The sequence below is a fragment of the Poromitra crassiceps genome (genome assembly GCF_964638095.1).
Source record: "Poromitra crassiceps genome assembly, chromosome: 9".
In the NCBI taxonomy this organism is placed as follows: domain Eukaryota; kingdom Metazoa; phylum Chordata; class Actinopteri; order Beryciformes; family Melamphaidae; genus Poromitra; species Poromitra crassiceps.
Window position 1 is genome coordinate 24,530,168 of NC_139630.1, and position 25,000 is coordinate 24,555,167.

The 25,000-nt window shown below is 46.8% G+C and overlaps 1 protein-coding gene across 1 annotated transcript in view; it reads left to right on the forward strand.

Annotated features, from left to right (window-relative positions):
* Positions 1-8,054: 8,054 nt before the first annotated feature.
* Positions 8,055-25,000, forward strand: part of pak5 (p21 protein (Cdc42/Rac)-activated kinase 5) — a gene marked incomplete at its 3' end in the record, with an annotated part of 80,703 nt that continues 63,757 nt past the window's right edge. The window contains 2 exon segments of the mRNA XM_083642787.1: positions 8,055-8,273; positions 10,031-10,075. Coding sequence (XP_083498913.1) covers positions 8,070-8,273; positions 10,031-10,075 — 249 coding nt within the window. The 5' untranslated portion in view covers positions 8,055-8,069.

Below are 25,000 nucleotides of genomic sequence, written 5' to 3' on the forward strand. Positions count from 1 at the left end.
TTAGAAATTCTTATCATTCTTACAATTCTTATGATAATGAGAGCTTATCCGCGTCACTATGAATGCAAATCGCAACTTTGTAGTCGACACATTTACAAAACACTGGAGCACTTTGCCTTCTGTCGGAAAGCCTCTCTGTCTTTTAGCTTCAACCTTCACAGCGTCTTCATTTTGCATTATCTCGAGGGCGTCATTTCTCCTACAGTAAGTGGAGTGTGTTCGCACGCCACCGTCTCATCTGGCAGAGGACACGTCTGTTGACATGCTCCAGAAATAGTCACACGGTCACACACCTTGGGCTCATTTGTGGAGATTTAAGTGGCAATCGGCCAATCAGGAAAGAGGGTGGTGTGCATGTCGTCCGCAGTGCGTAAGAGATGATTGGCAGCTCAGCAGAAAATGGATGAGAGGAGGTTGAGGATGGCTATTTTGGAATACCTGAGGAAGGCATGTTTGTGCGTGGGATCATGATGCGGTGAGGGTGCAGGAGGATAACTTTATGCTACTCTGGTTGTGCCTTTTGGAATCAGACACAGTTTACCATTGATTGATTGAGTGATCCTTCAGCAGTTAGTTCAGTTAATCAGTTGCGCCCCACTCTCTCAAAATGACTAAGAGCACCCATGAATACAGTAGCTCCCTCTTGAACTATTTGGATGTTTCCACAACTCATTCCAAGTCATTGATGGCAGGTTAAATGCATGTTAGGCACCTTGTGTCGTGAGGATTGCACAGAAAGTCATCTACTCTATGTACCTTTTGGGACCATAAAGGGATACACTGACTGCACTGACTTTCAAAGCTTTCCTTGGAGGACCCACATTTAACTTTCATTGCCATAATTGAATTGCCGTAGTTCAGTTTTCTTGCGACTCACACATGATGTTGCAGACTCATCTAAAAGATTGGACGAATTTGGGGGACCTACGTCAGTATTCTTGCTCACTCAAATCATATCCAAGTTACACTGAAATTGATACAATTGTCTGTGGGAGCAGGTTTCTATCTATAACAGCCTTTTGAGTATTGAGCTTGATACAGGCGGCAGTGTGTACTGCATGTGCTCTACTGTGTCTGCATCACAAAGGCCTTAAGCCTCCTTTCCTCTCTCCATCCCTCTCTCTCCCTCTTCCCCTCCTTTCTCATCTCCTTGACCTCCTCCCTCTCTCTCTCTCTCTCTCTCTCTTTCCCCTCCGTCCATCTCTCCATCATTCCTGTTTGAGTCCACTAATTTGGCCTGTTCTTCCCGCGGGACAGACAGTCAATCCTCAATCTCTGTCTCAGGTTAGGTTGAGGAATTCAAGTCTTCAGTGAGTTCAGACATTTCATCTTGTCCAGGTACAGTTAATCACTTTCAGCTTTTGTTTGGGAACCCACATTTTCACAACCTAAAATCATCAATTTATGTGTGTGTGTGTGTGTGTGTGTGTGTGTGTGTGTGTGTGTGTGTGTACGCACGCACGCACGCGCACACACACACTTTTTTTTTTTTTTTTTACAACTAACGCTTGTATACAATAATCATTATATGGACTTGGTAGTTCTGTAGCATCATATTGACCAGTAGGTTATGTTATGTATTAATTTGGGTACCCATTTTAAACTTTGCCTGCCTTTTACCATAAACCCAGACATAAAAATCCTCAAGTGGTTTGGCTGAGACAAATCTCTCAATGTGTTTCCTTAAGTCGAGGTTTCTTGCTTCTTTTTGTGCACAACGCACATGTACAACACGTCTTTTTTTATTTTGTTTTTGTGTGTGCATGCACACGAGCGAGTGGTGGTATGGGCTGGTACTGCAAGCATTATTATTTGTGACAAAAACATGAAGACGGGAGAGAGAGAGAGAGAGAGAGAGAGAGAGAGAGAGAGAGGAGGGGAGAACAGAGAGCGAGAGAGAGAGAGAGAGAGAGAGAGAGAGAGAGAGAGAGAGAGAGAGGGGGAGAGAGAGAGAGAGAGAGAGAGAGAGAGAGAGAGAGAGAGAGAGGAGGGGAGAACAGAGAGCGAGAGAGAGAGAAGGATGACTTTGTTTTTCTCCCAGGACAATAAGTCTCTTTAGAGGGAAAAGAGACAATAGGCTTCTTTCACAGAATCATGACATCTTGTTCCTATGACAGTGGACAGTGGAGACGATGCATCTTCTCCCCTCCCAGCATCGACGCAGCACCCAGCACATCTCCAAACAGTTCCTCCTGGGTTTGATGGAGGAACAGTGCAGCAGTGCTGTGCAGCAGGTTCTACCTGAACCTGACCTGTATTCCCACAGCAAGGACACACAACTGTATATCGCTCATCAAATAGGACAACATCTTTTCTAACTGAGCATATTGTGTATTCTTGATCTGTTTCTCATTCTCTGATGTTTTTGCTTGTTTTTCTCCTTGTTGTTTGTATCCGCAGCATCTATAAGGCTGAGCGTAGCATACTACACTACACAGTGAGCATACATAACAGCACAGCACAATATAAAACATATAGTTACAGCAAAGCGGTCTCGCTGATCTCCAGTAAGATTCTGTTCCAACCATGCCAACAATGTATTAGTTGCTATTATGTTAACCAGGGTGATTTGATTGGTGTTTGCCAGCAATCTGTCTTATACCGTGCTTTTGTAGTCAGCGCATCATGTGTTGGTATAGGCAGCTGTTGTATAAAGGCTTTGATACATAAGGACTTTGCTCTTTAGTATTCCATAGTGGAGCATCTGCCAGGCTCAATATTGGATCAAAAGCTTGCTATTGGATCAAAAGCTTGGCGAGTCAACGATACTGCAAAATCCTAACGCTTGTCGGAATGTTTCCACAGCTCCATCTATGCTGCTGCATTCCCCATCAACAGCGCATCGCATCGAAGGATTTAGTCGTATTATCAACTCTGCAACATCATGAGCCGTTCAGCGTAACTGGAATGTGATTATTGTTCTCATCAGGGAAAATTAGATGGCGGAATTTTCGGAGATGGAAATGGCTTCTGTTTGGCTGATTTACAGACAGACAGCTGTTCAATGGTTTTGCACAGTGATTTAGAGCAATGCTACTGTACAGTCTCTTTCCACTGCTGCTGCAACATAGAAAGCACATCAAACCATAATGACATCAACTGTAATAAACTGTAATGAGCCTTTCAAATGAAAGCTTTTTCACCAGCTGCCCAATGTGCGACGGCAAGTTTAAAGCTTTTGAAAGAGCCATGTACAAATAAAGGGATTATGTCTATGTTCCCCGGGTTCTATGTTCCCCGGGTTCTATATTCCCCGTTTTTCACTAACCTCGCCCAGCCCCCACGCCAAACCTAACCTCCCCCCATGCCTAAACCTAACCTCCCCCAGACCCTAACCCAAAACCTAACCTCTCCCACCCCCACGCCTAAACCTAAGGTCGGCATTGCGGGTGGTCGGCATAGCGGGTGGACACCATTTGGGAAAAACGGGGAACATAGGACCCGGGGAACATAGGACCCGGGGAACATAGGGATGACCCCCAAATAAACAGGCGCGCGGAAGGCTACGTGCTAATTCACTTTCAGGGCTCAACCGAATGCGTCTATGCGCTTGATTTGTGTGCATAGGTGTGTGTGGGTTTGTGTGCGTTATGTTAATTGCAGTGAGGGGGGGGGGGGTAGAGTAAACAAAAACGGTACTCAAGTAAACGTACCGTTACTTTATAATATATTTACTTGAGTACAAGTAAAAAGTACTCGTAAAAATAACTGCTTGATTAAGAGTGAAAAAAGTATCTCGTAAAAAAACGACTCAAGTGGTGAGTAACTTCATGAGTAGCTAAATGCAGTTTATTTACGACAACGTTATGCGACGGGTCTGTCGTCGTGGATTTCTTAACCTTGGAGCATGTGGTGCATCGACTCACCAGCCCCTTGGCTAGTTCCCAGTAAATTATTTTTTAGGATAACCTTTCAGGGACCACTAGTGATCTTCCCCTTTCAGGGACCACTAGTGATTTTCACACATGCGCTAGCCGCTAGCGCTACATTCAGAGACTTGAGCCTTTTCACACATGCCACGGCAATGCCGGGATAGATGGGACCAGAGCCGTGTAGATAGAAGAGTCCCGACATCTCCATTCACTCCAATGGACCAGTTTTTTACTCTCAAGAGTTCCAGGAAGTAAGGTCCTGGATTAAGCAGCACTGTCGAGTTGCAGCAAAATAGACAGTTTGTGTTGTACTCTGAAAGGGTTTTTCCCCCCTTGAATCAAATTGTACATTATCAGCTTTATTTTAGCATGCAAAAGTAGCGCGAGACCCATTCCTGGCTGTTCATTGGCTAATGAGTCTCGCATTTTGGTCCTCCGCTGACGCCACTCTCTCTCTAGAGGACACTAGATGGCACAAGGGACAGTCAAGGGAAGGGGAGGGGCTTCTGAGGTGGGCAGCTGTGGAGAGGTGTCAGGACCAGGGTGGGAATTTCACGGAGGCCATGTTCGCTGTCGCTGTTGCCCTGAGATCCCCAAGGCCACGTTGGCAGTGCCCTGCTAGCAGCCTGCTCCTGTCAGTTGCTTTAAAAGTGTCAGTGGTCTCAGTTTAATGTAACCTGCTCTATGCAAAGGATGTGTACAGTAACTGGCTTGTTTTAACACGCATTTGAGAAAGATCGCTCTTCACGATGTCAATAGAGCAATGGCCTTTGAGCCCTGACATGTGCCTTGTGCCCTAACAAAAATGGTGGAGCCAAAGGCCAAAATGGCCTCGGTCCACAAATGATTACATTCGCACGCTGGTCAGGAGGACGTCTCGTTTGCTTTCTAAACGACTCATTCAAGTTGCAGAGTGGGATGTGTTAAGAATAAGAGTAAAAAGTATTCCTAAAAAAAACTACTCTTAGAAGTACCGTTTATATTAGAAAAAATACTCAAGTACATCAGTACATGTAACTGAGTAAATGTCATTGAGTACTAATGAGTACTACCCACCTCCGGTCTGATGTCTTTGTTATATTGCTCTCTGTGTTTTCTCCTTTCTCAGTAAGTGCACATTTAATAATGCTGTGTCTGAATCTCATCTGCATCCACTCAGCCTAATGCACTGCCCCCTCAGCTCCTGTAGGAAATATTATTGTATTATATTAAATATATTGTGCATTTCGCATTCATGGTCACCACAGGCGATACCTGCCGGAGAGAAGGTCACCAGGCGCTACCTGGGCGGAGAGAAGGTCACCAGGCGCTACCTGGGCGGAGAGAAGGACAGATTGAAAAACCTTTGCCAATCCTTCTGCGAGGCGAGAACATGCGCTGCCCCTTCAGAACAGGCGCATTCAGTGTACAGAGAGCTTTGACATGTTGGGCCCTATCGTTGCATCGGCGCAGTTTCTAGGCCGAGCGGCAGGCGCAGATCAAAGCAGTGGGCGTGGACAGGCGCACTTGATATCGTCGTGCTGGCGCTAGATGCAGCCCAAAGCATTACAACCACGCCTTTTAGGCGTAAAATTATGCACTGTCATGCTCATTGGATAAGTGCAATAAACGAATGGCACGCTTGCCTTTTTAGCTCCAATTCCACTGGTCCCCGCAAAACCAGACGAAACCCAAGCCTCTGATCCCCCCCCCCCCACCTCCCTTCATCCCGTCTGTCTCCATATATCGGCTATTATTCCATATTATGATGCTTCTCAAACCAATCTAACTGCAGTTTAAATACTGCAAGCATGTAAATACGCTACACTATAGCAAGATCAAAGTGAAAATAATGTTCTATGCATCAGCTAGAAAAATATAGCCTATTAGATTGGTGAAAGTTTGTCCAGAAAGATATCATTTTCTCTCGCCTGCTGCAGGAAGGATGATGCACATAAATATAGCCTACATTATGTCAAGTCATTGCATAAATGTGTTTTTATTGTAAAACTAAATGTGAAATAGGGCCAAGTTATTGGAGGGACATCACAGTATAGCAGATGCCATTAGAAGCGCGTTCCGAAGCGCGTTCCGCTGTTACTTCTCTAAATCACGTTAACTCGACAAGGGGTATATATAGGCCCAGGAGGACATATATGTTTCACATAGGGTGGTGTTTTCATTTCGATGTTTTATTTGGTCCAATATTGAAATGTTGACAATGGCAGGCTGTGTTACCATTACACATTAATTTAGAACTACCTTTTATATCTATTTTGGCTCATTTGGTTGCTATTTAGTAGCGAAATGGAGAAACACAATGCATGCTGGGAACTCAGAGAGAGAGAGAGAGAAGGGTGACAGAGAAGAGGCAGTGAAGGCACAGAATAGGCCTGCTTTTCAAAAGCGCAAAGCGCTAAATGTACGCCAGGTCCCAAGATATCACTAGGCTGGTATTTAGCGCCGACACGCCCACTTTGGGACTGCGCCACGCCCATTCGGCCTAAAGCGCATTTGGCAGCCTAAAGCCTATTGCTATCTTGCCGAAACAGGCGCAAGGCACGTTTTTTTGCGGTTAAGGCCCGTAATAGCGCCGATGGCCTGTGGGAGAATAGAGCCCAATCTGTGTGCAGTAATGAGTTTCATCTGAGTATTTATGGCTTCTTGAAATCCATAAATAAAGCTGCCAAACGGTTCAAGTCTGCACTCCTATTAGTTCCATGGAAAACAGATGGTGACCTCATGCCGCCCGAGTAGACGACGTAAATAAAAAATTACAAGTCACACAACCAATAAAACCATCACAGATCAGCCCTTCATCACATAGCCAGAATACATTTTACAAAACCAGCGATATGTACAATATCAATGTCCAATTTAAACAAAAATACGCTTCTAAAATGTCCGCATTTTACGTCTATAATCTCTGCGTAAATTTGAAACTAAACACCTTTGCTTCCTTTCCCACGTTAAACGCAAATAAATCAACGTATGTTGTGTTCAGGCAAGTAAAACAAATTTAGTTAGGTTTAGGTAACTATGCAACTTGGTTAGGGTTAGGGTTTGGGTTGGGGTTTATAATGCCTGGGTAAAAGGTTGAGCCCAATGATGCAGAAGGCAGACACAATGACTACGTTTACATGCACACAATATTCAGTTTTTTGCCCATATTCGGAAAATGACAATAGTCCAACTAAATTAATAATCCACTAATATTCCCGTTTACATGCAGCCGTAGCTCGCCCTCCCCGACACTGAGGGAGGGTGGGGAGAGAGAGAGAGAGACAGAGCAACACTCTTACCAGCATCACTTGGCCCATTTCAGGGGCTTGCTGCTGAAAGGTTTGGCATTCAAACTTTAAGTCTTTCCTAAAAAGTACGCTAGTAGCCTACGTTATATACTCTCGCATATAGGCTCGCAAGCACTTTGGACTTCCATGGGCACTACTCTCTCTTTAAATATCTCTCTCTTTAAATCGATTTTTCTCATCTCCTCCCGATCAGAAATGTGGGGTTTTCTTTTCGCATGCCAGAGATGATGGATTAGCCTATATGATTATATCGCCTCTTCTAGCTCTTTCTATCACACATCAGTTCACCACAAACAGGCAACATGCGTCGCAAACTGTGGTAAAAACCCTGATTGAGATGCATATTCCGAATGCGCTGTATACATGATCAAAGAATCCTCCTAAAACCTGAATAATACTGGAATAACCCAGATGTCTTAATCGGAAAATGCTAAATTCTGAAAAAGGGCAAATTTGGAAAATGCAACTGGAATAATGCCGTTTACATGACCCTTATCAAATTCAGAATATTGTCATTTTCCGAATAATAGTGGAATATTGTGTGCATGTAAACATAGTCAGTGTAAACGTTTCAAAGTCTTTTACGGAGTACAATAAACCTTCAGCACCTTGGACAGCGCTCGAGGTAGAAGGTGCCACTGGAAGCAGCAGCTGGCCGACCGGTCGTCACAGGGTTAAAAACCGAAAGCAATAACGTGCCTCGCTCGGGAGTCGAACCGGCGCTCTCTCTCGCTTGCCAGACGGGGGGCGCTAGAGTACAATGGGCTTGGCCTTTCTCCCCGACTGATCTCCCGTCGGTTTGCACTTTTGAAGGATGCAGTAGCGGAAGTATTGATGTAGTAAGTAAACGTTGTTTACATCAGCTCTTTCGTTTGTTTGGTTGCCAGGTTTGCCAGGGTTTTCCAGCATGTTTGGGAAGAAGAAGAAACGGCTGGAGATCTCGGCTCCGTCGAACTTCGAGCACCGGGTGCACACGGGCTTCGACGCGCGGGAGCAGAAGTTCACCGGGCTGCCGCAGCAATGGCAGAGCCTCCTGGCGGACACCGCCAACCGGCCCAAACCCATGGTGGACCCCTCTTACATCACGCCCATCCAGCTGGCCCCGATGAAGGTAGAGTGAGACCCGGGCGGAGAAGCATGCAGGACGAAACACTGCGGGACAAATCATCCTATCACTCTCTCACCCCATTTTACACCTGGCTTTTAAATGTGACCTGTATCCGGATACGTTATCTGGATGTTATCTGGATGAGGAAAAACGCATGTTAAAGCAAGGTGTAAAAGCGCATCGTGATCAGGATGTGATCAGATCTTCCTGACCACATCTGGAGGTGGTAGTCTGGCTCACATTGTGTTCAGATCTTTTTAACCTCATTTCCACCAGGGTCTTTTAAATGCGACCATTATCCAGATCACTTATCCAGATACAGGTCTCATTTAAAAAGCGGGTGTAAATGGGGTGTTTGTGTCTGTCTCTCTTAGCTCACCTGCGCCTGCATCTGTGTGACTCTCTCTTCCTATTGATTTCTCTCTGTTTCTTCTTATTTTACGTTCTCTCCCTCTCTCCCTCCCTCCTCTCTCCCTCTCTCTCTCTCTCCCTCCCTCCCCTCCCGCTCCATTTATCTCTGTATAGAACCCCCTATTTTTGATTGATTTCTTCTTCCACAGTAACCTCTCTGTGTATTTCTGTATGTCTCTCTCTCAGTGACTCTGTCTCTCACCACTCTGCTCTCCACCTGTATGTCTCTCTCTCAGTGACTCTGTCTCTCACCACTCTGCTCTCCGCTCCACTCACCCAGTTTGTCACCATCCATTCATGTTACACTCTTGTCTTTCTTTTCCGAGGGAAAATGGGTAATTCTCCAGCGCCCCGTGCGGCCGCTTCACACCATCTGTTTATATGACACTAGCCATACCAAATGATACGACGTCAGATTACAATAAATTGCATTAGATTATCAATTATACTCGATAATCTCATAAAACGACGGCGATTTTCTGTAAGAAACCATAATGCAACCTGCTGATTTTGGCGGTGTCTTTTTTCTGTGTGAATTCCCCAGCTTCCCTCCTCTGTGACCGTGACTTGTGTGTGTTGTCTCGTCTTGTCTCTCTGAACCTTCTGAGTGTCTCCTCTGATGTGTTGTTGTTCATTGGCTGTTCATAAGATATATCCGCCGGTCAACCGAAACCGGGACCCACCACAACTGATAAAGACCCAGACACATTGAAGGAAAAAAACAAAACACACATTTTGATCAATTTGAACCTTAATCTTTCAGCGAAAGATGCACCTTTCTCTGAGCAGAAAACACATTGTACTTCTGTATCCTAAGAGGGTATTATTTTCAGGGCAAGTTCTCTTGCTCCGGGCTGTATTTGGGCTACCTGGTGTTCAAACACAAGGGTCTCTCCAGGCCTGCGTCGCTGCTTTAAATATGTGGCGTTCCTCCCTCTCTGCTGCCCTCTGTCTGTGGTCCCATCATACTGCGTGTGTGACCCCCCCAAGCCTTGGACCTTTCTGTCCTGTGTGTGTTACAACACCTGCTTGCACTGACACTATTTCCTGTGACCTTTACGATAACACTTAACGGATACACAGACACATAGACCCACGTGTCAAGTTTCAAACAAGTTTCTCCTATCTGATGCTGAAAGTGGATCTAGCGATGCGGCACTGAGTCATATTACTCGGCTGCATTCGAATGCATCTAAAGCAAATGAGGCACTGGTGTTTAGTGTTTATGATAATACGCTATGAGGCATAATAGTGATTAGGATCACAAACCCCTAGAACAGCAATATGCCAAAGGAGATATCTCTGAAGAGGGGAAAAACAAGACAATAATTCTCTTGCTCTCTTCACAGATATCTCCCAAGAAAGTCCGGTCGTCCGAAACGCCGTTGCTAAAAGTATGACTTCTACTTCCCTTCTGATCCCCCCCTCCGCCCCCCCCCCCCTCCCCCCCTTATTTTTCTTTTCTTTTCTTGGTCGCTCTCTCTCTCTCGCAAATCACAACTTCTCCTCCTTTTCTCTTTCTGTCCATCCGCTGCCTGCTGCCATGCGTTCAGGTGGAGGTGCTGTGTCAGCAGGAGAAACACATTGAGAATGACTCATGTTCTCATTATCACTCTCTTTTTGTACCATTCGCATGAGATCCCCCCCCCCCTCCCCACCTCAGAACCCCCCCCCCCCCCCCCCTCCTCCCCTCAGAACCCCCCCCCCCCCCCCACGATGATATGAGCTGTAGCGGAATGTTCTCTTGCTATGGAGCTGTGTCATCAGCGGCACTGATGATGACGATAATCATGTTGATGATGATAATGATGATGAGGATGGAAAGGAGTGCATGTTGCCATGACAGCTGATCCTGCTCTGCCGTAGGCCCCGCCCCCCCCACTGTGGAGGAAATAGGTCATGTGGGGTTTGCATGTGTTAGATCCCTTCCTTTTCTTGATCCTGCCCCGAACCCCGTCGAGCCGGGTTACCATCGTCTCCTCTCCTCTCCTCTCCTCTCCTCTCCTCTCCTCTCCTCTCCTCTCCTCTCCTCTCCTCTCCTCTCCTCTCCTCTCCTCTCCTCTCCTCTCCCGTCTGCTCTGCTCTCCTCTCCTCTCCTCTCCTCTCTTCTCCTCTCCTCTCCTCTCCTCTCCTCTCCTCTCCTCTACTCTCCTCTCCTCTCCGCTCTCCTCTCCTCTCCTCTCCTCTCCTCTCCTCTCCTCTCCTCTCCTCTCCTCTCCTCTCCTCTCCCGTCTGCTCTCCTCTCCTCTCCTCTCCTCTCCTCTCCTCTCCTCTCCTCTCCTCTCCTCTCCTCTCCTCTCCTCTCCTCTCCTCTCCTCTCCGCTCTCCTCTCCTCTCCTCTCCTCTCCGCTCTCCTCTCCTCTCCTCTCCTCTCCTCTCCTCTCCTCTCCTCTCCTCTCCTCTCCTCTCCTCTCCTCTCCTCTCCTCTCCGCTCCCCTCTCCTCTCCTCTCCTCTCCGCTCTACTCTGCTCTCCTCTCCTCTCCTCTCCTCTCCTCTCCTCTCCTCTCCTCTCCGCTCTCCTCTCCTCTCCTCTCCTCTCCTCTCCTCTCCTCTCCTCTCCTCTCCGCTCTCCTCTCCCCTCTCCTCTGCTCTCCCATCTGCTCTCCTCTCCTCTCCTCTCCTCTCCTCTCCTCTCCTCTCCTCTCCTCTCCCTCTCCTCTCCTCTCCTCTCCCCTCTCCTCTCCTCTCCCGTCTGCTCTCCTCTCCTCTCCTCTCCTCTCCTCTCCTCTCCTCTCCTCTCCTCTCCTCTCCTCTCCTCTGCTCTCCTCTCCTCTCCTCTGCTCTCCTCTCCTCTCCTCTCCTCTGCTCTCCTCTCCCCTCTCCTCTCCTCAATTATCTTCTCCTCTCCTCCTCCCCTCCTCTCTTCTCTATTGTCATCTCCTCTTATCCCACCTCATCAAAGTCTCTTACTCAGTGAGATGAATCAAACATGATGCACTCTCTCTCAGTGCTGAAAGCAGGGTATGGCTGCCAAGCTGTGCCCTTTTTCCCCTTGTTCAAATACACCATCGACACAGAGGTGTTGTAAATGTTTTATACAGCATATATATATATATTGAGAGAGAGAGAGAGAGACAGAGAGAGAGAGAGAGAGAGAGAGAGAGACATTCAAATTCAGAGCCAACATTTACATTTAGTACTCTTCATCACACCTTCACTCATGCTCACTTAAGTACCCCTTTCTCTTTGTTTGCTCCTAGAATAGAGTGTACACTATTATGTGTATATGTGTGTGTGTATGCATCCAAGAATGTGTGAATATGTGTGTAGGTGTGTGCATGCCGGTGTGTGTGTGTGTGTGTGTGTGTGTGTGTGTGTGTGTGTGTGTGTGTGTGTGTGCGTGCGCTTGTGTGCGTGTCCCTGACTCCCAGGTTATTTATAGTGTCCCGCCCATGGCCTGATATCCTTCCCCCTTGGTTGCCCTGACACTTGATTGACATTAGGCTTCCTCTGCATGGCAGACTGTCCCAGCTCTGTCCGCTTGTGCGTGTGTGTGTGTGTGTGTGTGTGTGTGTGTGTGTGTGTGTGTGTGTGTGTGTGTGTGCAGCAGTCAGAGAGGTCAGCCTGGTCATCATGCAGAAATAAGCACCGTCGTCGCCCCCTGGCTGTGGTGCGCTCGTTGTTTATTCGGGTGGCGTGTAGCCTTGTTGTCAGACTGCTCATCTCAGCTGAGTGTTACTACAGCTTCAAGCCTGGGCTCTCTTCTCTGCCCTGCCCCCTCATCTCTGTTCTGCCCCCCCATCTCTGTTCTCCTCCATCTCTGTTCTCCTCCATCTCTGTTCTCCTCCATCTCTGTTCTCCTCCATCTCTGTTCTCCTCCATCTCTGTTCTCCTCCATCTCTGTTCTCCTCCATCTCTGTTCTCCTCCATCTCTGTTCTCCCCCATCTCTGTTCTCCTCCATCTCTGTTCTCCTCCATCTCTGTTCTCCCCCATCTCTGTTCTCCTCCATCTCTGTTCTCCTCCATCTCTGTTCTCCCATCTCTGTTCTCCCCCATCTCTGTTCTCCTCCATCTCTGTTCTCCCCCATCTCTGTTCTCCCCCATCTCTGTTCTCCTCCATCTCTGTTCTCCTCCATCTCTGTTCTCCCATCTCTGTTCTCCTCCATCTCTGTTCTCCCCCATCTCTGTTCTCCTCCATCTCTGTTCTCCTCCATCTCTGTTCTCCTCCATCTCTGTTCTCCTCCATCTCTGTTCTCCCATCTCTGTTCTCCTCCATCTCTGTTCTCCCCCATCTCTGTTCTCCTCCATCTCTGTTCTCCTCCATCTCTGTTCTCCTCCATCTCTGTTCTCCTCCATCTCTGTTCTCCCCCATCTCTGTTCTCCTCCATCTCTGTTCTCCTCCATCTCTGTTCTGCCCCCCCATCTCTGTTCTCCTCCATCTCTGTTCTCCCCCCATCTCTGTTCTCCCATCTCTGTTCTCCTCCATCTCTGTTCTCCCCCATCTCTGTTCTCCTCCATCTCTGTTCTCCTCCATCTCTGTTCTCCTCCATCTCTGTTCTGCCCCCCCATCTCTGTTCTCCTCCATCTCTGTTCTCCCCCATCTCTGTTCTCCTCCATCTCTGTTCTCCTCCCATCTCTGTTCTCCTCCCATCTCTGTTCTCCTCCCATCTCTGTTCTCCTCCATCTCTGTTCTCCTCCATCTCTGTTCTCCTCCATCTCTGTTCTCCTCCATCTCTGTTCTCCCCCATCTCTGTTCTCCTCCATCTCTGTTCTCCTCCATCTCTGTTCTCCTCCCATCTCTGTTCTCCCATCTCTGTTCTCCCATCTCTGTTCTCCCCCATCTCTGTTCTCCCCCATCTCTGTTCTCCTCCATCTCTGTTCTCCTCCCATCTCTGTTCTCCCATCTCTGTTCTCCCATCTCTGTTCTCCCCCATCTCTGTTCTCCTCCATCTCTGTTCTCCTCCATCTCTGTTCTCCTCCATCTCTGTTCTCCCCCATCTCTGTTCTCCTCCATCTCTGTTCTCCTCCATCTCTGTTCTCCTCCATCTCTGTTCTCCCATCTCTGTTCTCCCATATCTGTTCTCCTCCCATCTCTGTTCTCCCATCTCTGTTCTCCCCCATCTCTGTTCTCCTCCATCTCTGTTCTCCCATCTCTGTTCTCCTCCATCTCTGTTCTCCTCCATCTCTGTTCTCCTCCATCTCTGTTCTCCTCCATCTCTGTTCTCCCATCTCTGTTCTCCCATATCTGTTCTCCTCCCATCTCTGTTCTCCTCCATCTCTGTTCTCCTCCATCTCTGTTCTCCTCCCATCTCTGTTCTCCTCCATCTCTGTTCTCCTCCATCTCTGTTCTCCCCCATCTCTGTTCTCCCATCTCTGTTCTGCCCCATCTCTGTTCTCCCCCATCTCTGTTCTCCCCCATCTCTGTTCTCCCATCTCTGTTCTCCTCCCATCTCTGTTCTCCTCCATCTCTGTTCTCCTCCATCTCTGTTCTCCTCCCATCTCTGTTCTCCCCCATCTCTGTTCTGCCCCCCCGTCCCACCCCCCACCCCCCGTCCCACCTCCAGCCCTCAACCCACATGCAGGCAAATCCAGTAGGCTAACGTCATGATGCAGCCTAACAGCATTTCCATGTTGGAAACATTGTGCTCTTAAAGCTTCTGCACTTGTGCATGTCGCTGTGGGTTTATTTGTGGGTCTGTGTGTGTGTGTGTGTGTGTGTGTGTGTGTGTGTGTGTGTGTGTGTGTGTGTGCGCGTGTGTGTGTGCGCGTGTGTGTGTGTGTGTGCGTGCGTGTGTGTGTGTGTGTGTGAGCTACTGCCTTGCAAAATGTGTGTCTTCACCCTTATCCTGGCCTTGTATCTCTTGTTAGACATAAATAATTCAAATGTGTGTTTCTGGTATGTGCGTGTGCGTGTATGTGTGTGTGTGTGTGTGTGTGTGTGTGTGTGTGTGTGTGTGTGTGTGTGTGTGGGGCTATTATTAACGGTAGTCTCATGTCGCTCCTTGACTTTCACACCCTTCAAGTGCCGACTCCTGTGGAGCGGAGGAGATAGTTTACCAGGATGAGGGATGTGTGCTTGTAGGTATGTGTGTGTTGGCAAGTGTGTGTGTGTGTGTGTCTGTGTGTGTGTGTGTGTGTGTGTGTGTGTGTGTCTGTGTGTGTGTGTGTGTGTGTGTGTGTGTCTGTGTGTGTGTGTGCGTGTGCGTGCGCGTGCGCGTGCGTGTGCGTGCCTGTTGATGTTATCTTCCTGTACTTATTTGCTCATGTTTCCACAGCTGTGTGTCAATATTAGGTGTCTCTGGTTTTATGAATGAGACCACAGTGTGATGATGAGTGTAGGAAAGGTGAGTGTAGCAGAGTATTCGTTTAGTGGGAGTGGCTTCTAACTGTATTCGACACCCTGTTAATAATCTTGGCCGACTTGAGGGTGCCGCCCACTTCTCCAACTTCCAGTAGTCACGTGGCAGACTGGTGACGTCACCTCTGGTTCCGGAAGACTATTTCCCCCATTCATTTTTCTCAATCACTTTTCGAAAAAAAATCCTTATCTAAACAGTTTGAAGCCTGGAAGCAAGCCAAACGGCCTGCTACAGCATCGTGATCATAAAGCATTTGATTCAGAGTTGGGGAACAAACATCAAAAAATGGGGGGAAAGTGCTGGGTACAAGAGTGTGTACATTATTATTTTAGGAGTAAAGGAAACTACGAATCCCATAATCCATTCCAGCATTTCCGGCCAATCGGATTTGCGGTTGATTGAGTGACAGAGCGATCCAGCCAATGGGAGAGCACTTTGAGCAGCAGTGGGTGGGACCAGCGGTCTGAGCGGCCGCCATTAGACTATTGTTAGCTCAAGGGCTAATGTTATGCTAGATAGACGCATTTCCGTACATTAATGTGAACGAACCAGGGAATGGACTTCAAAATGTTTGAAACCAGCGTGACTCGTAATGGTTAACGTAAAATCAGTCACTCAGTGGCAGTTTTAGTCCCTTAACTTTGCAAGCTGTTGCCTAAGTCCGTAGTAGCCTAGCCACAGAGATAACAGCCAGAGAGAGAAATTACTGCAGGCCACGAATCACAGACGACCATACAGCGAGCTCCACCAATCAAAGATGTCAATATTACATTGTAGAATTGTGGCTATTTGTAGTACTTCTCCGTGATTTTTTTTTTTTTTTTTTTAAGAATAAACAAGGATGATATACAGATTTGTGGCTTCTACAGGAACATTATAGACTACCATCGTTTCACAACTAGCTCGCCCGTTTTAAGTCCACCTTGGGTGGTTACGACATTATGGTTAATAATCTAAACCTCATTGCAGAATATGAACGGGGAAATACTCTTCCGGAACCGTGAACGTCACGGAACGTCACGTGACCGCTCTATAACGAGGCCTGACAGCATACCTGTGGCAATGAAAAGATTATGTAAGAAGAAACAGGAATAAACAACGGACATGTGCTCTTGGGATTGTATAAGACAACAGAAGAAGAGTTTACAGTAAAGTCTACACAGCCTCCATACACAATATCGCGCTGACCCAGAAGAAGATGACAGCCCAATGTCAGAGCTTGGCCTGGTTCTCTGGCAGACAGAGAATAATAATGTATCATGTGTGTGTGTGTGTGTGTGTGTGTGCGTGCGTGCGTGCGTGCGTGCGTGCGTGCGTGTGTGTGTGGTAGTTCAAGTCAAACATATTGAATTTGCCAATGTGCCGCTAAAAGAAAATGTCAGCTCTTCAGCAACTTATGAGTTCATTAGTTTTGCTCGGTTCCCATTATCAAACAATCCTTCATACATGGAGGTCGGTGTCAGTATAATAATTAAAAAAAAATCTACATTAAAACAAGGACTTTATTCTAGACCTCTTATGATGTATTCCTGGACAGTTAAGTCAAGATTGACCAAGTGTGACTGGAAGCTTAATTCTCTTACAGTAGCAGTGAAAGAGAAGTTGTTCATGTTCACACACATGTTCACAGCCAGCCGAGATCACAGGAATGTAGATCCAGTTTTAGGGTGGATTCTTTCTCACATACTGTACCTCTCCTGGACGAGGATCAAATCCCTCCACAACCGTCATCCTAATTCTTCTCATTACTGCCCGTGACAACAAATAGTACTGCAGAAAGTGAACTATTGTGCAATTTTATGACTTTATTTTCCCCTTATAGTCCATTGTTCTGCCTCAGTTACCGTATGTGTAACGTTACACAAGGAGTTACAGCACTGTAAATAACTTGAGCATGGTTATTATATCATTTCTCACCCCGTGCCTGTGGAGAAGACCTTGTCCAGAGTCAAATGAGCTCTAAACATATGACTTGTCTTTGATCAGTGGCATCAATATGAATAGAATATAGTGAATAAGTGTGAGTGAGAGGGATCATGATAGACCACTATAGTGTTTAAATAGCTTGAGTTGGTCCACCAGATTAAAGTCCCTGGAAACCAAAATCCACAAAAACCTTCTAACTATTAAATGTAGGGTCTTATGTGAGTAATTGTGTGCCTCAGAATGTGGTTGACATTACTTTCAACCCTATAACCCCAAAATCGACACTTTTCTACAAGGTCTGGATTTCCATTTCCTCATTGAAGAGAGCGGTGCGCGCGGTGCTAAAATGCATGATCTTATCACGTCATAAGATTTAATCGAATCACACACACACTGACACACACACAGTAGCGCTGTGCACTCGCAGCGGCAGAGATCTCTTCCTCTCTGTCAGTAGGCTATGTGCCGAGCAACGCGCGAACACACACACACACACACACACACACACACACACACACACACACACTCCATCTCTCTTTCCTTCTCTCTCTCTCTCTCTCCTTCTCTCTCTCTCTCACCGTTTCCCTCTCTCTCTCTCTCTCTCTCTCTCTCTCTCTCTCTCTCTCTCTCTCTCTCTCTCTCTCTCTCTCTCTCTCTCTCGGAGGAGGAGACCGGAGACCTGCTGCAGACGGGACACGCCCACACAGTCCGCGGGAGAAAATACACTCTAAAATCTAATTGATTCTCATGACTTTTGCCATGACTGTCAAACCTAAATTTATATACTTTGCGACGTTCATCATCGTTCAAATTTGGCTGGTGGCTTATTAACATAGGTTCCTGTGATGTGATGAACTCAAAATGCTAAATAATAAAAAAATATTTCTGGTTTCCAGGGACTTTAAGCTCGCAAAACGGCAGGGATGGATGGGGACATTTGAAGACATGTCTTCTTGTTCATCCATCATAGTTGATGATCAGTGTTGGGCAAGTTACTTTCTAAATGTAATATACCACTATTATTACTAGTTACTTTCTTTTAAAAGTAATAAGTTACTTTACAATATTGCTGTTTGTGTAAGTAACTTGTTACTTATTTCACTACTTTTGCATTACTTTCACCAAAACAACAGCAGCAGCAGAATGACATCGCCGCCCCGGAACCATCCCAAAAAATATTGTTTCAACCGCCTTGAAGTCAGAGTAAACCATCCATGTAAATGTTATTCTTTTCCCTTGTTATTGTCATCTATAGCGGTTATTTGCATAAAAACACACAGTTTGATTAGACAATGATTGTATCTTTTTTAAATATGTGCTTTGATCAAAATAAAAAATAAATAATTTTGTAACTTGAGTTACTTACGACAAAGTAACTGGTATAATATTACTGAAATCCTAAGTAATAAGTTATGTTACTGCTAAAAGTAATATATTACATGTAATATATTACTTTTGTAATGAGTTAGCCCCAACACTGTTGATGATGACCATGGCACGTCTCATTCCGTTGGGTTTTGGTGAGTGCGCAGATGACTGAACAGACCAATCTGAGCCTGGAATTGTCTGTGGCTCACTGGACAGATCAGGGAGGATCTAGAGCTCCGAGGTGCAGCCACACATCCCTCCTTGATGGCAGATTTGCACTGCTGCCTCTTAAATATGGCACAGGAGCTTCTCCTGCCCTCACAGAGCACCACACCTTCCTGAACCTCTCTTCTCCAGCCAGCTCGGTCCTGAGCTATCCACCTTATGTAGCCACGCCCATTTGACCCGGTTCTGTGGCCGTCCTACGACTTCCGGCAAAAAAAAGAAGAAAAAAAAATGGCTGGCTGCTCCAATATAATCTAACTCTGAATTAACTAATACTTTAGCCAATTGTGTGTAACATACCAAATAAAAGCAAACGGCAATGTCTAAGAATGCAACGCCATGTAACTGGCTCGTTAATTCTCGCATTCCAGGGAATTACGTTAACGTGTGCGGGTCTTATAGACGTAAGTGGCTCGAGCTGCGCTCGGAGGACAGAAAACCTTCTGAAGCTTTCTTTGTTGGAGTCCAGGTATGTTTTACAAGAAAGTGCTCGTCATTGTCGACGATAACGTTATCTGACCTGGCTAACAGTGGATACTCGCTTGCTTGCTGTGTACCGAGCTCAAAGTAGTAGGCTACGTTTTTGTTTTACACCCTGCGCTGTCCGCTACAAAAACGACTCTCTTCTTCATGACGTTCTTTCATATTTGGCGCCGTGACCGCCGGAAGTGTTAGACGGACCCGGAAGAATTTGGCCCACTGTAAGGTCTGAACATAAGGTGAATAGGGTTTCCCAGCTTTTCAGGTCAAATCCAAAGCTCTTGTAGGGCTTTTTTGGGGCCACCTTGTGCTCGCTTGCCATTTTAAAGAAGCCAAAGAAGATTTGTTTTGGCAGTCAATCTCGTTTGGGGCGTTCTGGTCACATGGCCGGTCCATCTGAGCTGTGCGTTCTCAAGCAGGGTGGGGAACGCTGGGAATGTCCGCCTTGCTGAGGACTTCAGTGTCAGCGATTCTGTCCTCTGCCACTTGATCTTCAGCAGTTTCCTCAGACAGCTCAGGTGGAGATGGTTTCATTTCCTGGCATGGCTGTCCAGGCTTCACACCCATACAGGATTTGAAGACAACAATGAGAAGATCAGTCATAGAGACTTTATATGGGTAGAGTAGTGCACACATTTTTGTTTTGAAAAGCGCTATATAAGTTGACTGTTAGTATATTGAAAGTGTGTGTGCTTTTGGAAGCATCAAGTGAGCTCCATAGTCGTTTTTAAATTGTCAACCACAATCACAGTAACACACCGTGGGTTTTTAAATATTCGTCCCATACCTCTGCCTGCATCTACATTTCAGAGACAAAGTGACACGGAGCCAAGATACCTTCATCTGAATGCATGATTCCCAGCGTGGGTCATGGACGATGGCATGGGGTGACGGTGTTATTAAGGAACCCCTACAGAAAAAACACATGTGATCACATGTGCAAAATGACATGTGATCACATGTGCAAAATAACATGTGATCGCATGTGAACACGTGAAACATGTTAAATGTCCCACGTATTGTTTTCCCCCCAATGTGGAAAACATGTTGCTATACAACATGTGGCATGTTTTCCACATGTGAAAATGTTCCAAAACCACATGCTTCCCATGGGTTTCACATGTGTTCCACATGTTTTCACATGTGAAATTTTACGTGTCCACATGTTCACCACATGTGGACACACATGTGAACCTCATGTGTTTTTTTTTCTGTCAGGAGACTGGTGCTGCAGTGAAGATGCTGCTTGGTGTGACTGATGCTGGGGCTGCAGGAAAGGGAGTGATGTGGGGAGTGAGAGGGTGAGGTGCAGGGAGTGATGTGGGGAGTGAGAGGGTGAGGTGCAGGGAGTGATGTGGGGAGTGAGAGGGTGAGGTGCAGGGAGTGATGTGGGGAGTGAGAGGGTGAGGTGCAGGGAGTGATGTGGGGAGTGAGAGGGTGAGGTGCAGGGAGTGACCCATGCTGGTTTGCATCAGCACTACAATGGATGTGACTTTGATTCAAAGCCACAGGGGAACCATGCATAATCAGATCATATTCAGAGTCATGAAGGTACAGAGCGCTGTCTATGCTAAAGGGGAAATTCCACCCACAGATACTGTCCAGTACTGTTATCTGCAGTCAGTCTGTTATGTGTAATGCCAGTAGGGCTGCAACTAACGATTGTTTTAATTATCGATTCATCTGTCGATTATTTAGTTGTTTGTCGGAAATTTGTGAAAAATGTGGTCAGTGTTTCCCAACACCCAATGTGACATCCTCAAATGTCTTGTTTTGTCCACAAGCCAAATATATTCAGTTTACTGCCATAAGAGGAGTAAAGAAAGCAGAAAATATTCACATTTTCGAAGCTGCAATCAAATAATCCTTAAAAAATGACTCAAAACGATTAATCGATTATCAAAATAGTTGTCGATTAATTTTCTGCGCGATCGACTAGTCAATTCATCATTGCAGTTCTACTTGTGTTATTTTGTGCCTCTGCCTCATCCACTGCTGCTTGAGTTAGTGATTTCCTACATTTCCCAGAATTCCTTTCGACAACCCCTAGAGCACGCGGGCATGGACGTTTCGCATTCAGCTGTGGCTTTTTGCACGTGGGTGGAAAGAGCAACTGCGATGGCGATGGCGGTGGGAGAGTTCTTCCAGTCGAGAACACAAGTGAGAGACGTGTGCTCTGGCTGCAGTGCATTCTGCTCCGTCGAAGCCACTGTCAGTGTGGAGAAGTACGACTGTTGAACACTGCAAAATGTTGACGCTAGAAAGAAGCCCCCTGCTCTTTGATTCTGAGAGACCAAACCCTCGACATTCGATGCTCTAGAATAGACAACTAATTTGTTACTCCAATAAATCAAATCCAGTGCAACTACAATGTGCGTTAGTTAGCACCTTGACTGCAAAATATGGGCAGTCAGTCTCAGTGGGAATCCAACCGGTCGCCGACAGTTAGTGCCACGCTGAATTGAAGAACAGCCTGTAATGAATCCACACAAGTCATATTTCTGTGAGCTAACTGACACTGAGACTGAGCGTCTGCACATTTAGTCCTGTCACAGTGTGCGAGGCTGGAGAATGCATTGGCACAATGACACCACGCGACAAAGAGCATGACACTGGAGTCTGGAGGGTGTGTGTGTGTGTGTGTGTGTGTGTGTGTGTGTGGGGGGGGGTTCCATAACTGTTACAGAGCCACTGTAAATGTCACTGGGTCAGTGAGTGATAGCAGAGCAGGCTTTTCGTGAGCCAATGCCCTCCCACCTCCCCACCCCTGGCAGGCGATGGGGGCAGGAAACTGGATGACCGGGTCCCTGGGAGGCCAGAGAGGGGGTGGTCGGGGGGTGGCGGGGGTTGGTGGTCTGCGACACAGCGCCTGGATGCGTCTGCAGCAGCAGCAGCAGCAGCAGCCGGGGCAGCAGAGCGACTCATGGCGGGGGGCCGGGGAGCAGCGGAGGCCCGGGCAGCCGGAGCACCGGGAGGAGGCGGGAGGAGGAGAGAGGGGCCGCGGCCTCCGCCGGCCAGGCAGGTGGCGGGAGGAGCGCTGAGGAGGGAGAGAGCCACCGCCGTGCTGTCAGAAGCCCAGACACAGACCGTTCATAATAAGCAGTTACAGGTGGGGCTGTTTGGTGCTGGTTTACTCAGCCTAAGACTGCATGCTGCTATGCTGCTGGCTAATGCAGATTTGTCTTGTCTGTGCAACAACAGGGTCTCCGTTTTCCTCGCCGCCTGCAACCCGACTCAATGATATACCGAGTATTAAAAACCATTAGAATAAACAGCGATGGTGGTGTGTGCCGGATAGATCGGCTGTAAGCCGCTTAAGTTTTGCAAGTTTCCAAATAAGGTTTACTCTCACTCTTCACGTTGTGCTGCTGCTGCTGACACTGCATATGACAGAGGTCAGCTATTTCAGATGTTTAAGAGCCGTTTCTATTCGTGCGGTCGGTCTCCTTCCAGCACTCAAGCATGACATTCCATAAATTAAAGTGCTCGTCTTCTCTCGTGTTTCACGGGGGAGCGGTTCGGTTTGTGCTGTAATGTGGAGAAGTTATTTCCGTCCGCTGTCTGTGTATGTACGGAGACAGAGCTGGCTCAGATAGGGTTTCCAGTCAAACAGGGTCACCCTCCCTCATGCGTGGGGGGGGGGGGGGGAATGCTAACCACGCATCTTTATTTAACAGGGAAGTGTAGCATTAAGGTTCTGACATAGTGCGGAGAGTCGCTAATCCGAGGAGACATTTTATCGCCGTGTGTCGCATGTGTTAACGATACCGATGCCTTCCGAGGCAGCGGACTCTGCAGGACGTGGTCTAGACAGGTGCTGCGTAGGTGTGGGCGCAGGTCCAGACTCCAGACTCCCCCAACGTGTGCAAGTTATTGTTGTTATTCTGATCAAGGTCAGCAGTCCAGACAGTCTGTCGTTTTTTTTTTTTTTCTTTCTTTTTTTAGTTTTTCCTCCCCAGGTGTTATCAGCAGTCCAGATCACTGTCTGTTTTTAAATCACAGCCACCGTGGTGTAGACAAGTTGAGCTACTTAAGATCACTGATCATTTATTAAGATTGATTAATAAATATGATTAATAATAATATGTAATTATTATTATATTTCATATTATTATAATGAATAATATGATTTATTAAGATCATTCTTAGATCACTGTCTGTTTTAAAACACAGCCACGGCGCAGACAAGTTGAGCTACTTAAGATGACCACAGTATTTAGTATTAGAGGCACATTTTGAACAAACTCCTGCGTGAGACTGTTTTTCCGTGATGATGTTTTTGCACTTAAGCGAGCCTCCTTCATTCATCACGGAGACATTTTGAGTGCTTCAAATCGGACAAACGGCATCTTAAAGTGGAGCCCAAGCACTCGGCGTCCTCACGCGCGGTGATTGTGTTGTGATTTATGCGGCTACTTCACTGGCGGACCAACGGTAGATTTTTGCGATTGATTTGGGGCTCGATTTTGAAACGGTCATTTGAATTCGACCGCACACGCGTGAAAACTCTTCGCCGCGTTGATCTCGGAATAGTCTCGGAGGAAAATAACTCGTGATTGATGTGTGTTTGTGCAGACGCCCGCGCACACGCACACCCACAGATTGAGAGGGCATCTGTCTTTCTTGGCAGGTGACTGAAGTGGATTCCTTCCTCCACTCTGCTCCTCCTCCTCCTCCTCCTCCTCCTCCTCCTCCACTCTCTCACAATTTGTCTTCTCTGGCTGCTGCCGTTAGCCGTTTTCACCTCAGCCATTTTGTGCCCCGAAAGGCAGGAAGTAACACAGGTGCGAGCAAAACATTAATGAGGCCCCTGGCCGGCGGCACCAAAGAACTTTTATGGAAAGAACTGAAAGCTCCATATTGCCCCATTGCAACATCAGCGCCCAGCAGCCTCCGCCATTTTTTATTTTTGGAAGCGTGACAGCGCCAAAAGAACCTCGCACAGGCTCGCAGTGGTCAGCTGCGGTAGCGCGGGCCCCTATAATCAGCCTCTCTAAACAGTAACTCAACGGGAGAACACTCTAAATTTCGTGGATTCACATCTTTTCTGGGCGTACTGCAAATCTTGATTGAAGTGGTGTAGTGCAGGGATGTAAAACAACAACCATATTGTGGAAACTAAGCAAAATTTTTCGTTTTCTTTGTTTAGTTTTTTCAAGATAAATAGCTAATGCGGCTGTCGTCCACTCCGTCAGAAGTGCGTTGCCGTGGTTTTAACCTCGGGTCCTTTGCATTTACTATTTATCTTGAAAAAACTAAAAGAAAAAAACGAAAAATTTGGCTTAGTTTCCACAATATGGTTGTTGTTTTACATCCCTGCACTACACCACTTCAATCAAGATTTGCAGTACGCCCAGAAAAGATGTGAATCCACGAAATTTAGAGTGTTCTCCCGTTGAGTTACTGTTTAGAGAGGCTGATTTTTGGGGCCCGCGCTACCGCAGCTGACCACTGCGAGGCGCATTCTGTTTCCAAAAATGGCCGGAGTTTCGTCTCTTTCCTTCCATGCTCTTTGGCGGCACTGGAACACCTAATGGATTGGAAGTTGGAAACCCTCGTTAAATTTCTGCATGCACCTGTGCTACTTCCTGCCTTTTTGACACAACATGGCTGCTGGTGAGAAAGGCCCATTCACTGTCACTCTTCTAATCACCTCCCTGGGAGTCAGTGGGGGGGGGGGAGTTTGAAGTTGGACTTTCAGCAGCATGTGCTGTACTGTACCTCACCACTAGGGCAGGTCAAAATGTCCTGGCTAACAATCATCAGCCAATGACTGAATGTTTTTTAATTTCTTTGAAGGACGTTTCTGCTGTGAATTTTAAAAAGGGCGATTGTTGAGGAAATTGATATTTGAAGTGATTGGTGTGTGTGTGTGTGTGTGTGTGTGTGTGTGTGTGTGTGTGTGTGTGTGTGTGTGTGTGTGTGTGTCATAAGCTGCAAGTTTGTAATGGATGGAAGAGAACGCGTACCTTGAGAATTTGTTCAAATGAGAAGAAAATACATTTTGCAGAATAAAAAAA